General features: G+C 36.2%; 1 protein-coding gene across 2 annotated transcripts in view; it reads left to right on the top strand.

The window, feature by feature from the left end:
• Window positions 1–12,874, top strand: part of LOC129253783 (RAB11-binding protein RELCH-like) — a 42,207-nt gene extending 29,333 nt beyond the window's left edge. The window contains exons 18-24 of one of the 2 annotated variants that reach the window (XM_064095423.1): window positions 199–381; window positions 1,135–1,337; window positions 2,797–2,913; window positions 3,426–3,514; window positions 7,431–7,486; window positions 9,770–9,920; window positions 10,873–12,874. In XM_064095423.1, coding sequence (XP_063951493.1) covers window positions 199–381; window positions 1,135–1,337; window positions 2,797–2,913; window positions 3,426–3,514; window positions 7,431–7,486; window positions 9,770–9,908 — 787 coding nt within the window. In that variant the 3' untranslated portion in view covers window positions 9,909–9,920; window positions 10,873–12,874. The remainder of the gene's footprint in view (window positions 1–198; window positions 382–1,134; window positions 1,338–2,796; window positions 2,914–3,425; window positions 3,515–7,430; window positions 7,487–9,769; window positions 9,921–10,872) is intronic. The other variant, XM_064095422.1, reaches the window with a different exon arrangement.
• The last annotated feature ends 1,148 nt before the right edge of the window (window positions 12,875–14,022 follow it).

Here is a 14,022-nt window from a genome sequence, read left to right as displayed (position 1 = left end):
GGGAATTTCCCCCTTCTGTGTTGGTAATATTCGATGTAAACATATTTAATTTTGGTTTCTATAAATGTACCACATCTAGATATAAACTGACATGGTCCCAAACTTGATGTTGAATACTTTCTCATGAAACCATTGCTTGCTGCAAGTACATTGGGTTAGCTTTAAGATATATTTTGCTACTTTTGTCCTTGAATATAGTGCAAACCCAACCTACCATGAGCTCCTCCTTGCCACCTTATGGAGCTGTGTAGTCCATACTGCTTCCTCCGTCCGTATCGTCACTGCTAGACTCTTTGAATTACTTGCCAAGGGAATCAATGAATCACTGGTATCATCAAGAGTGGTGCCTGCTCTCATCACCCTCTCAGGAGACTCAGATGTGTAAGTAATGGGAATTGCTGGTATGAGAAAGGAATCCTGTCTGTTTCCTATTGATTGCCATATTTCACTCTATAAATGCGTTTTTTGAATTATTTGTTTTACTAGCACTCACACTCCTCGTTAAAGGGAAGGGGCTGGGTAGGAATGACTATTCAGAAGGATTTGTTATCGATACTGATTGCTAGATTCTGATACCTCAGACTGAGGTGATAAAATAATTAAGATTTCATGGTGATTCAATTTGTAATTCATTACATTTTGTACATATCTTTGATGAAACTCCCTCCCCCCTTACATGTACCTCCTTTGTTTCTTCATGTTTCTCCTTGGCTCGCCTTTCTCACCTTTCTTCTCACTCCCACCCTTTTTTAATCCTCATCCCTTTTTACTCTTTGTCATTCTAGCCCTTTAAAGCTGCACCCCTTACCCCTCCTCTTTCTCACTCCCACCTCACTTAATCCACACTTCTTTTCTCCTCTTTGCTCATTCCTCCTTTTAATCTTCTCCCCTTCCTCACACTTTTCATCATTTCCACCTACTTATAATCCTCATCCTTTCCCCTCTTCTTTGTTCACTTCCACCCCTTTCACTGATTCCACTTCTTTTCTCAATCCCACCCCCTTGTATTCCTCATCCCTTTCCTTTCCTCTCTCTACTTCTCTCAATCTTAATCCCATTCTTTATGACCATTTTCAATCTCTTCTTTCTCTTCTTCTCTCTAATATTTTTTTTGGTCTTTCTCTCTCTACCCAGTTCTGTCCGGGTGGCCACCATTCCTGCCTTTGGTACTATCCTAGAGAACACAAATCAGAAAGAGACATTAGACCGGGTCTACACTCAGTTCCAGACCTTCCTTGATGATACCAACTACACCCAGGAGCACTCCCTCATGGTCCAAGTTATTCATACGTTGGCCAAGATTGGTCCTAACGCAGAGCCCAAGTTCAGGGACGAGTGTAAGTTGGCAGAATGGAATGTTTAACTCTGTTGTAGATCAGGATTTCATTTTGAAGAGTTATTGTAACTCGTAAACATTTTAAATACATTGTCTTAGGGTGTGTTTATGCTTCCATTGCGAGGACAGAATCAGCGTTTTCAAACGGCGACACGATCGTCAGCTGGCTTCGCATCGTAATTTTCGTTCAGCAGGAAAGCGAGGTCAAATTTGGCGCGCCCTTTTTCAAAAGTTTTTTTTTCCCGAGTGTTGTTATTGGGAAGGTACGTCGACTGTTATATAAACATTGGACAATTACCGATATTTTAGTCATTGCATGGAGCTTCTTGATATAGCCATATAATTTCCACCATGGTGAGGATAATAGTAAGAAAAAAAAAGAATATTAAGTATACAAAATAATAAAATATCTATTTGTTTATGCTACTGGGGCATCTGGCGATGTCTCCTCATTATAACTCATGTTCCAGGTTTTTTTTGGGGTGTAAATCCCTCAACATTCATCGTGATGACAAATTGGAAGAGTAATACTAGTAATAGTACTAAGTTACACATGCAAAACAAGGGAGATGAGAGGTAATTCCGTGGAGGTAACATGCGACCATGGAGCAATGCGACTGTATTTTCCCGCGGATTTTCATCTCACCGGAAGCATGTACCAATGACGTCATTTAAACACATTTACAATCGTGGTACTGTTTATACTTCCCCAGAAAGCCTGATTCTGGTCAAACGACGTTTACAAACGCACCTTTTTGTGAGTTTACGATCGGCATTTTGAAACAGCGTTTAAATGAAAGTATGCATGGACGCAACCGTGTTTTGGACTAATCACGTTTGGAAACGCTGATTCTGGCCTGAAAAGTGGAAGCATAAACACGGCCTTAAGCAGAAGAAAAACTATGATGTACAGATGTATGTTAATTTACAATATCTTGTTTAAAAACAGGATATAAAATGTTTTTGTGTTATGTGGAAATGAAACTTGAAATTTTGAGAGAGTTATGTAATTTGATTTTTTTTCTTTTCATTTAGCAGGCTTATCTGCTGTTAATATAACATGGCAGATATCACTATTATCCACTTTTAATTCATCACGGTTTTCATGAAACCTCCCAAAGATGAAATTGATGAAAAATGATCAAAGATATATTTGTTTCAATATATTGGACAAGACTGTTTAAGTGTATAGTCTCACAAAATTCTGAAGTCTTAAGGCTCTCACTTGATTCCCTAGATTTTGTACTTTTATAGTATCATAAACTAAATTCAATCACATCCTTTAGCCCTCTATATAGCCTCAAAACAAAAACTGAACTTGACATATATGTATTATATATAATATCTGTTTTTTGTCTGCAAAAACCCTGTTTGGATGATTTATGTAAATGATGACGATTTTTATCTGTGCAGTTATAAAATCAATAGCAATTTCATTCCCCTTGTCTAATTCCTTCCAGTCATACTACCTCGACTAGCAGCTATGGCCTATACCAACAGTCAATCAACCAATGATGTTAACAGAGCGGAGGTCGCTATGGCTCTCTTTGAAGCGTACAGTGCAATCTCATGCTGCTGTATCCTTTTCATTTCTTCGATATTTTTTGCATAATCAATTTATCTGCTTTCAGCATGATATCCCATATCTTGAGACCCATATTTGAGGGTTTGCACACAGTTCATAGATTAATGTAAACATTTGTTATGTTAGATTACAAATAGATGATAGTATTTGATTATGAGATTCAGAGCAATGTTGCAGCTTATTAAATTTCAAGCAAAACGTTTATACTAAATCATTTCATTTCATGCTGTTTATGTTGGCTAATTACCTAGTTCCTTAGACCATGTATTTTTAGCTTACGTAGCTTAGTTTTTTTTAATGTTATTGTTTTAATGTTATTTCTTGTTTTGTTTATTTTCATTTCTTCAAGCCCCTTCTATAGAGCTCAATTTGGTGGTGGTTTTGCAGTTTCATTAAAATAAAACTTGACAAAATGGCCATGTAGAGTTTGACTATTAAGTAGATCAAGTGTTTATCAACCAAGAAAGAGTGTAGCATATTCCTTAATACCAATATCATGACCAGTCTTGTCTGTTGATCTGATCCGAGATGCCATGCTCCCGGGACTAAGGTGCTTAAGAAAAGACATGGAGACAGTTCTTCCAGAACATGAGGTAAGTCCTGTAGGTTCATGGTGACTGTTCCATGAAGCTGTTTGTAAAGTGTGACTTTCCGCACGACTGGACTATGTTCTTGGCGCTAAGTCAGCTACATAGAGATATATCATTTTGCACAAGTAAGGGTCACCTGCCATGCATAAAGTCATTTGTAAGTAAGGAACAGCTTTATGAAACATCCACCTGGGGCCCGTAACACAAAGCTTAGCAATGATCATAGAACAATTTTGTATGATTGATTCCATTGACTACAATGTACAATCAATAATGAAAATCCCAGGTTTAGTACATGAACTTCCTTTCCCAACCAATTACAAAGTACCATACTTGATGTTTTGTATTTGGTTTTCCCTCCAAAATACTACCTCGCCTTTCCCTTGTCTCTTTGTTTTGTATTGTTCCTCTATTTCCTCGCAATAAGCCACTGTATTGACTCACCTGGATACTGTTTCATAAACGTGTTCTTGAGTTCTAAATCTTGTGATCTTAAGTTGAAATAAGATCATTGTAGACTAAAATTCATCTAGGGTTTGAGGTAAAATGAGTTCCAATTTGTTGAAAAATTGGGACATTTTTTATACTTCAATTAGAACAAAAATATATACCAGTCACACAAAGCTTTGTTAATGGCTTCATGGAACAGCCCCCCCCCCCCCCCGATCTACTGCCGTAAAGACTGTCTTAGTGAGAGCTCAATTCAGCAACCTTTTTCATGCTCTCAGTACCAACAATAACTGACATAATATTCCATGAACTGAGAATGTTGCTCTATCTAGGATTGGCGAAAAAGTGAATCACCCAATAACTTGCAGATTTGCCAATCAAATACAGTGTGGTGTTTTGCTTTTCACTTATTTCTCAAGTTAATGGCTTTGATTTGGAGTCACTAGAATATTGTCAACACTTGGAGTATGTGTATAATAGACTGTTTTGCACAATGTTAAGTGCTTTGCACTATACTAGCATTGGTAAAAGTGCATTGCACTGTGTACTAAAGAGAAATAAATCATCTTTTGGTTCTATAATTACATACTTTCTGTTGTGGCATAAAAAGGAAATAATCATCTTTTGGTTTCAGTGGATGAAACAAACTATCATTCCTCTGTGGTATAAACGGAGGTGTTATCTTTCAGCCTTGCTTCGGAAGTTGAGAAAGATAGCTACATCCTGACACCTCAGAAATGATAGTTCGTCCAGTTTCCCCTATGGTAATTGGTTGTTTACGATCCAACAATTACTAGCCAATTGAAAGTCCTCATTGATACTCCTCTGTGTATGACCTTTGACCCCATCCTTTGTGCCTCTCTGACCGTTGTGTGCAGACGAAGGTGAGGAATCAGATCCTGGATTGTGAATCTCAGTTGTACAAGGTCTACCGCCAGCCTATCAATATTCAAAAGGTTGTTGCCGCTAGTTTTCATGTGCCAGCAATTTCATAAATTTCAAATTGGCAATGTGATCATATTCTGTAGAGATAACCACCAGAAATGTATGCTCTGATTTCTGTCACATTATGAATCTCAGTTGTACTAAGTTCACCACCAACCATTAAATAAAAAAATGTTGCTGCTGCTCGTTCTCATATGCGAACAATTTCCTAATTTTCAAATTGGCAATGCGATTGTATCCCATAGCAACATTCACCAGTATGTGTGCACAAATTTTCTTTTATACATTGTGAATCTCAATTTTACAAAGTTTATCACCCAGCCATACCACATGTAAATGTATGAAATGTTGCTGCTTGTTCTCATATATGCAAACAACTTCTCAATTTTCAAATTGGCAATGTGTATCCCATAGCAACTTTCACCAGTATGTGTGCACAAATTTTCATTTACATTGTAAATCTCAGTTTTACAAAGTTTATCAGGCTGTACAGCATATAAACATTGTTGCTGCTAGATTTCAACTTCCTTGCACAGTCAAATTTTTAGAGATGAATGAAAGTAGTTGGAGTAAACACTGATTTCATGATATAGTCTGTAAAACCAAGGTTAAATGTCACTATACATGTATCATCGTAGATCTAGATCAGGTACTGTTACATTAACTCAACTCTGTGAAATCATGAAATCTAAAGCTAAAAAACAATCATTCTGAAGATTTTCAACACAGTTGATCAGCATGTGTGGGACAGTGTATTATTCTTGCTTGGAAAAAGACCAGACATAGTGATAGAATTTAATGCTTGTTTTACTAATTTCTTAGCGATTACACAATGGCCCCAATTCACAAAGGTGGCTTTTAAAAACATCGGTTGAACCCATGTAGATTTTCTGTATAAGTTACGCTTATTTACTGCATATATTAAAAAATGTCCAATGCTAACGCGCGCTTTTGTCTCAGTGGGCCATATTGACGCCTGTTGCTGTGGTTATCCACGCTACTGTATTTTATTCATATGTCCACTGTTTTGAATTAATGAGTCCACTCTTTAAACAGTGGACACATGAATGAAATAGCGTATTTAGCCATGGCAACAGGCGTCAATATGGCGCACAGTGACAAAAGCGCGCATCAGCATTGGACATTTTTTAATATATGTGGTAAATAAGCATAATTTATACAGGAAATTTGCATAAACCATGGGTTAAACCGATGGTTTTAAAATCCACCTTTGTGAATTTGGGCCAATATCTTCCAGAATCCTTTGGCTCATTTTTTAAATCCATACATACAGACAGGTGGGTGGTCATTTCATTGGATTCTATAAAATCTTTGAAGGGGGTATATAGGAATCAGTGTACTGGCGGGCGGTCGGTCTGTTGCAAATCTTTCAACCAATTTTCATGAAACTTGGAACACATATTGATGTTGGGGTATAGATGTGCAAGACACATTTTTCGCATGTGTCGGAATTTGCATTGCCATGATAACAGTATATCATGGCAAAAATATGGTAAAACTTCCGCATTGAACTACTTAGTTTTTAACCAATTCTCATAAAACTTGGAACACATGTTTGTGTTGGGGTATAGATGTGCAAGAGTTGGAAATTGTTGCCTTGGAAACGACATGCAGCGGGGGTATTAATCACCTTCAGTGATAGTTCTAGTTTAATATTGTTGCCACAAATGTGATCTATTTTTCATAGCAGTACCTATAAAGGAAGGGGCATGGATATTAATCATGCTTGGATAAATTCCGCGACCCAGTTGCTATATTTTATACCCATTGAGCATCTCTTGTTCACGCTGCTAATCAGCTATTGTTAGCTTTATATGTTGTTTTATGTATCTGTGTGATAGTTACAAATCATTTTTCCCTCTTGAACAGAGTGGGAACAAATTTCTGATAACCATGATCAAATTTGTATAAGTAATAATCTTCGCATTCAGGTGCTTTTTATCAACAATCGTTCTGACTCTACAAGGATTAGATTTCAACTTAAGCTTATTCAACTTATTTTCAAAATTGAAAGTGTTGCTACTTTTAAAGTATGCTATGCTTATGGTCCTGTAACACAATGGTCAGCAACTGACCATACTCCTTTATTTCCTCGATTGATTGTATATTGTAGTCAATACAGTGTTAAGTGATCATTGCTACAGTTTGTGTTACAGGGCCCTGCCAGGATAGAAATATGAAATGCAAGATTTATTTTACTTATTTTTATTTCTTAATTTGTTCAAGCTTTTTTTACTGTACATATGTATATCTATTTAAAATCCACCTGTCTTGCCAAGGAATAGATGTAAGAATTATTTGTGAATGAAACTCATTCTTCCACAGCAAACAGCACATTCAACTGTGTTACTAAAATCTCTCTTTTTGCCCTTTCCCTCTGTCTGTACCCCCCTATCCCCCCTCTCTTTCTCTTTCTCTGTCTCTTTGTGTTTCTCTCCTGCTCTCTTCCTCTTCTCTTTCTCTTTCTTACTTTGTCTCTGTCCTTGATTTGTTTTGTCTACAGGGTGTTGTTTCTTCAATGATCAAAGATTTTGAGGCGAAAATCCATGGAAAAGAGAGGTGAGATTTTATTTATACACATACCTTATCTTTCTGCCATAGTAAACTGTAAATATTAAATTTTTGATGGAAACATATTCTAAACCCATACTTCAATGTAACTTTCACTTGATAACTACTGTATGTAATATCAAATTACTTTTAAACTCCCATAATGGACAAGGGTTTTATTTGTACAGAATGCTCCAATTGGACTATTGTGTGGGAAGTTTAAGAGGAAACTAACAAATGTGTGACTAAATCAATTCTTCTATCAGTTGATATTTCCTCCTCTTATGATATCTATATTTATCAGAGTCATATTACTTATTAATTTGAAGCTAGATACTTGTGGTGAGAAGAATAAAAAAAAAAAATGAGAATGAGAATGAAATCTTGAAATGGGATGCTAGTAAACTTTTTACCATTCTTTTCTCAACAGTCAGATGTTGGTTGAAATTTGAATATACAAAATATCTCACGTCTGTCCTTATCCTTTGGCTTGATATTATTTTCTATGGGGATGTATATATGCTATTTGATGATGATGATGATTACATTTGTTCTATAGAAAATCATTTTCTGGCAGAATAATTTACCAATTAACAACACCTTTCCATTTGAAAAACGGAAATCCTTTGTTTGTAATAATAAAATATGCATTGATATTTTATACTTTTGCATGTTTTGATTGTTGTTTGGGAAATGTGGAGGGCTATTCAAACATGCACTGTTGGGGAAGGGCTTGTTTTCTTGCAATTTGTACTTTTATATTCGTCCCTTTCTTGAATTTAAAATTTATCGTCGCTCCTAATGGAAGATTCCCTGGTCCTTGCGAGACAAACAATCATATTCATAGGTAACAGTATCTGAAATGATAAATGTATACTAATTTCTTTGCTTCGTTTCCTCTTTTTCCTCTTTCTTTCTCACCCCTCCCTCCCTCATTTTCCCTCTCATAATTTGGTCCTTTGTCGATCACATCCTGTCCCTGTACAATGATTGACCCTTTCCCTTTTATCTTGGTCACCCTGTAATATTTGGCTATCATCCCACAATAATGCATAAATTTTGCTTCTAACATAATACTCATTTTTGCCCACTATTATTTTCATGAATATCTCTATCTTGTTAACATCCATGCTTATATTAATACCTTTGCCCATATTTATTTTATATTGGTCTACCAAAATATTTGAATTCCTCCATCTACATGAATATACATTCATTCATTCTATCTCTTTTTTTTCTCTCCTTGTCCGTTTAATGATCTCTTTTAATTTCCTCTCACTCTGTATTTTACCATTTCTTATTTCTCTCGCACTCAATAATTTGATCTTTTTCTCTATTCTTTTATTTTTGTATCTATATCTCATTCTCTCTCTCTTTCTAATTTCATTCTCTTTACTTTTTATTTGAAAAATGTTTCTGTCATTTCTGAATTGTGTTAAATTTGCATTTGATGATATCTATTAACAATCCTCTGATAATCCACCATCTTTTTCTTCCCATCTGTCAACTCAATTGCTTACTATTTTCTTATCACTATTTGTATTAACAAATGATCTGAAATTTTACCTCATGTAATATATTAATTTTTCGATTCTATCCTTGCTATTTGTGTATGATTGTTTGATTATTGTATTTCCCATATTTATCTTGGTTTTTATATGATTTTCTGCTTTTGATATGCATTTTTTATTGTATTTCTTATGCTCTTGCCATTGTTTTCATTGCATGGCTATGGCTTGTGCCGGCATTTAACACATTTTCTTCTTATTCATGACATCTTGTTTCTATAATTGCAACAATAAAAAAAATCCTTCCATCCGAAAATGCATATAATTTTAAATGAACACACCTGGTTTTGATTGCCCATGTTGAAACATGGCTCATGTAATGTCCATAAAAAAAATGCCCCTTGCATGTCCCTGGCCCATGTCTGCATTTTGCCCCCCCCCCCTCATCCACCGATCCATCTCCCCATTCTGATACCCATTGTTGAAACAAAACCCCTCTTTTCTTGTGCCTCCCAATGGTCTATGTCCTTCTCCCATACCCATCCACCATCTCCTCACCTATTATTGAAACGTTACCCCCCCCCCCCCCGCCTCTTGGGTGTCCCCATGATCCTGGCCCCCATCCATGGATCTGTCTCTCCATTCCTCTACTGATCGTTGAAACAATGCACCCGACCTCCCATGGTCCATGCCCCATTTCCCCGATTCATCGCTCCATTCTGGCACCCATCATTGGAACAACACCCCCCCCCCCCATGCCCTCCAATGGCCCTTTCCCCATCAGATCTTCATCGTTCAACAACATGGCTCACAACCTCCAGGGGCATGTGGCCCACCTGGGGGAGGATGCCAGAAAGAAGATGGCTATTAAGATGAGCGCTCAGAAGACAAAGATGGGAAACGTCTTCTCTCGCAAGAAATAATTGAGACAAAAGGTCTTTAAACAATTCTTTAAGAATATATGAACAAAACTTTAGCTTTAACATTCATTGAGAATGTCGGATGCAAATGTATGAAGTGAGATTGGAAATGCCTGGCAAATTATTAGATCCCCAGGGGCATGCTGGAAAACGTCTTATCTGAAAAGAATCGCTCGGGCAAAAGATCTTTACTTGTGATCAGGTTTAGGGACTTTAAAGATTGATTTATAATGTAAGGAAATTTGGTTCTATATTTGTCTAGTTCTACCCATGTCTAGTTACCCCTACCACTACTCACATTTTCCCCTACAATTATTGTTTAATACTGAAATTATTTGTGTTTCCATTTATCTTGGCTAGATGGTTCAACAATTACCCCTTAAGAAGTTTGGTGAATATTTGGTGGCAACTACTGTATACAAACAAATATTGTAAATTCTTTAATGAACCTTTCAATGAAGTTTACAAACTGCATGCATCCTTTGGTTGATATGGTCTGGCTTGTGTATCTATGCACCACACTATTTGTGACACATATTGTGTCATTAATCAGCAATTTGCTTGTACCTTTTTTAATTCTGGTACAATTGATAGAAATGCTTGGGATCACCCAATTTATATACCGTGCTATACCAATAGTATGGGTAAAGCTTCAATGGAGGTAGAATTCAGCTAGAGTCTCAAAAAATTTGCATATGTACACTGATTCAATGTGGAGGTCAAGATGATGAGAGTCAGAACAGGGTGAAAGGTCAAAGCTGCTCGAACAGAAATGCACATTTTATGTCAAATGTGATATTCAGACAACACAGCACCATTTTATGAATATATTCATTTTTGTATCACTTGTACTTTCTACTTGAAGCAATATTGGCCAAAGAGAAACAAATTATATGTAAATTCCCTGTGACCCTTGACCTTTGACATTCCTATGACCTTTATATTCATTTGTTCTTTCCATCGACAGTGAGGATACATCTCCCAGGAGCACCAATCCTTTCTACTCCCCCTATATGGCCAGTGTCAACCAGGACAGCAAGTCGTCGGCCACTAGCAAGACTGCGCCCTCTAAGACCATGATGGGTGGAATCTTCTCTTGGGGGAAATGAACTGAAGGAGAATCGTTCATGGTTCAACCAAAATGAGACTAGATAGGGTCAGGCTTGGTGCTGCTTGCCACCAATAGTGCAAGCATGCCCCTCTTGGACCATTGTATACTCTTTGCAGAAGGGATAAGGTAGAAGAATTCTCTCTCTTTCATCTGGACTTGTTGACGATATGGCGAGAGGTAAAAATAGGAATTCAGTATCAGGATCTGGAATCTGTTTGGGATGTTGTCAAGAGATACTACCAAGTTCTCGTCCTGCCCACCATCAGACGGGAAACATTATACGCTTTGAAGTAGTCTGAACATGCAGTCTAAAGTCCCTGACTGGGACTTGTGCACAGAAGGTCCCTCTCATTCACAAGTTGCACCTGTGTTAGTCTTGTCTCAAGGCCCACATGTTGTTTAGGGTCTGTGACCTGCAGACAAGCTTTCTACAAGTCATCTTTGAAGGAGAAGTTTTGAAATTCTTACATTCCTTGTCGGACTGGAGGGAACTTCTAGTGTGGTTCTGCCAATCACCAATGCAACTACTGCTCCTGGGACCATAACCTTCTTGAAGGAAGTTGATCCTCTAGAATGGTGCAATGGATAATGAAATCCCACTCTTTGAAGATACAGCAGTTTCCCTTTATAGCACCACAGTACAAAGTAGGAAATGAGTGTTCTTGAATAGGATTGATGATATTGGCAGGTGACAATTTACACAGGTAGCATCATCCCCACCTTATCCTAGGATCATGACGGGAAATTTGTCCTTATTCTTGTTTCAAAATAGAGAATGATAAGTTCCTGGAAAGCTGATATATCAGGAACATTCTTTATCCAAGAGTGTTATGATAATGCAGTGGAATTATATGTTTAGGAAAATCTGAAAACTTACTATTGAATTTATTTTTATTTCAACCTAAGTAAACTAGCCCCCCTATTGAACCTGACAATGCCTTATTGGTTAAAGTGGACATTTCATTTTGTTAATTTTTGTTAATTTTGCTCCAATTTTTGTGCCAAAGTTGGAGAGGCAACTAAATCAAATCAAATATATTTTGTGTCTAATTGTACACATTATTTCTTCTTTCTTTTTATAGTGTATTCATAGAATTGTTGAATACAGACAAGTTAGTACCCTGTACAAGTTTGTCATTAGATGTTACAGAAACATGCCCACAAAGTAATCTACTTTATAGGTCACTAAACCATTTCTGTCTAGTGAATAGTGCAGAATCTTGCTTTTGCAGTTTTAGGAAAGTAGAATATGAGGTGTTGTAACACTAGATGTATAGATCCCCTCACAAGCATAACCTTATTGTTAATTTTTTGAAAAAAAAAGTAAAAGCTTGGCCATTTTGCTATCACTCACTGTTTTTAATTTAAAAGGCAATTCCTCTATTATGCTAATGAAGATAAAACCACAGGTCAAGCTTTTGTAAAGTTTTGTAGGTCACATTGAGTACTTTCATTTCACAGAGACAGTCTTCATAAACAGGTTGCTAGTGCAAGTAATAATGATGATAATAATAACGGTATATTTTTACCCAGTGTAGCTACTCCTGTTCTGAAAACTGTTCTCCCAGTGGGCCCTGCTATTATTACCCAGGCTTTAGCTCGGCTACCTATAGGCGCTCAAGCATTCAAGGAGTTTATTCCTACCGGATAGACGTGTATCCAAGGTTGTTTATTCTGATTTAGAATAAAAGAGAAAATATTTTTTAAAGATTTATTATGAAAAGGGTCAAGTAGTACTGTTAAAAATGCACTATTACAGTACTGTAATAAGATTTGTATATTGCGTTGTGTAAGATGATGATCCTCTATTTTGAAATATTTCTGATTATCGCCACGGTAACATTTTCATTTGTATATTGTGTATATCCAGTCATTCACATTCCGGTGCATTGTACAACTCTGTTATGCCCTAAGTGTACTATCATGTACATGTATCATTGAAATATGTTATGTCACAAACCTGTACTAGATTATACTTTGAATTTATGTGCTTATTAGTAGTCATTTCCTACTTGTTTGTCACAATTTTTTAGTCTGTAAACTATTGTCAGGTTAAGATAATATGTACCATTGAGAAATGAGGTCACAAAGCAATCATACATTTTTTTTTCTTTAGTACAGGCTGCAAAGAGCAGTTACAAATAGTTTTGAATTAAAGTAAACACTAAAGAGATATGATGTGTGAAGTAATATTGGAAAATGTCAAGAGCTAATGAGTTGACATGTCTATTATTTGATGAAAAAGATTATTTTGTTGTTGTTGACCTTTGAGGTATTATACTAACATATTCTTGTTTAACTGCATATCAGTTTGTTTTGATCCACCTCTAAAGCATTACAAAGTTCACTGGTTTAAAAAAAAGGTGTGCTTGTCACTACAGGTATCTTTTTTATTTTTTGTGCTTTTAATTTTGTTCATTCCCAAATTCATTTTGGGAAAAAGCTATAATTACACACCATGAAAGCAGGCCTGCATGAAAGTGATTATAAAGACTTTGAATAAATTTGTATTGTATTTGTTTATTATTTAATTTACAATTTTCTAGAGCTCCTTTTCAAATCTTTGCTAGCAAAGAAAACATGGCAGTTAATTGAAAATATATTTTACTTCCTAATGATAGCTGCTGCTGCTTCCCATGTTAGTGTTGGATGTATATATCATTTTTTCAGATATTTTGTAATCCAGTGTTGTCTTTGTTTTGTACATGTACATTTTTGTACAAGAATGTAAGACTTCATTTTTAATTGCCTCACCACCTCAAAGATGCCACAATCACGTGTCTTGACTTTAATATTCAAATGTGTTGTAGAAGTGGTGAATTTATTAGTGTATCATCATTTTTCATGTTATATTAGATTTCTATGCTGTATATGTTTATAGACTTGTATCTGTAAATTTTGGTTGATTCAGTCAGAGAGCATCTTTTGTGCAAAATGATTTCCAAGTCTTTCTTCAGAGAACTATTACAATTTGTTTTATATATCCTATTCAGCTTTATTTCTGTG

The sequence above is a fragment of the Lytechinus pictus genome, chromosome 2 (genome assembly GCF_037042905.1).
Source record: "Lytechinus pictus isolate F3 Inbred chromosome 2, Lp3.0, whole genome shotgun sequence".
Taxonomy (NCBI): Eukaryota; Metazoa; Echinodermata; class Echinoidea; order Temnopleuroida; family Toxopneustidae; genus Lytechinus; species Lytechinus pictus.
Note: the sequence above shows the minus strand (reverse complement) of the source record. Positions and strands in the feature narration are given on the sequence as shown.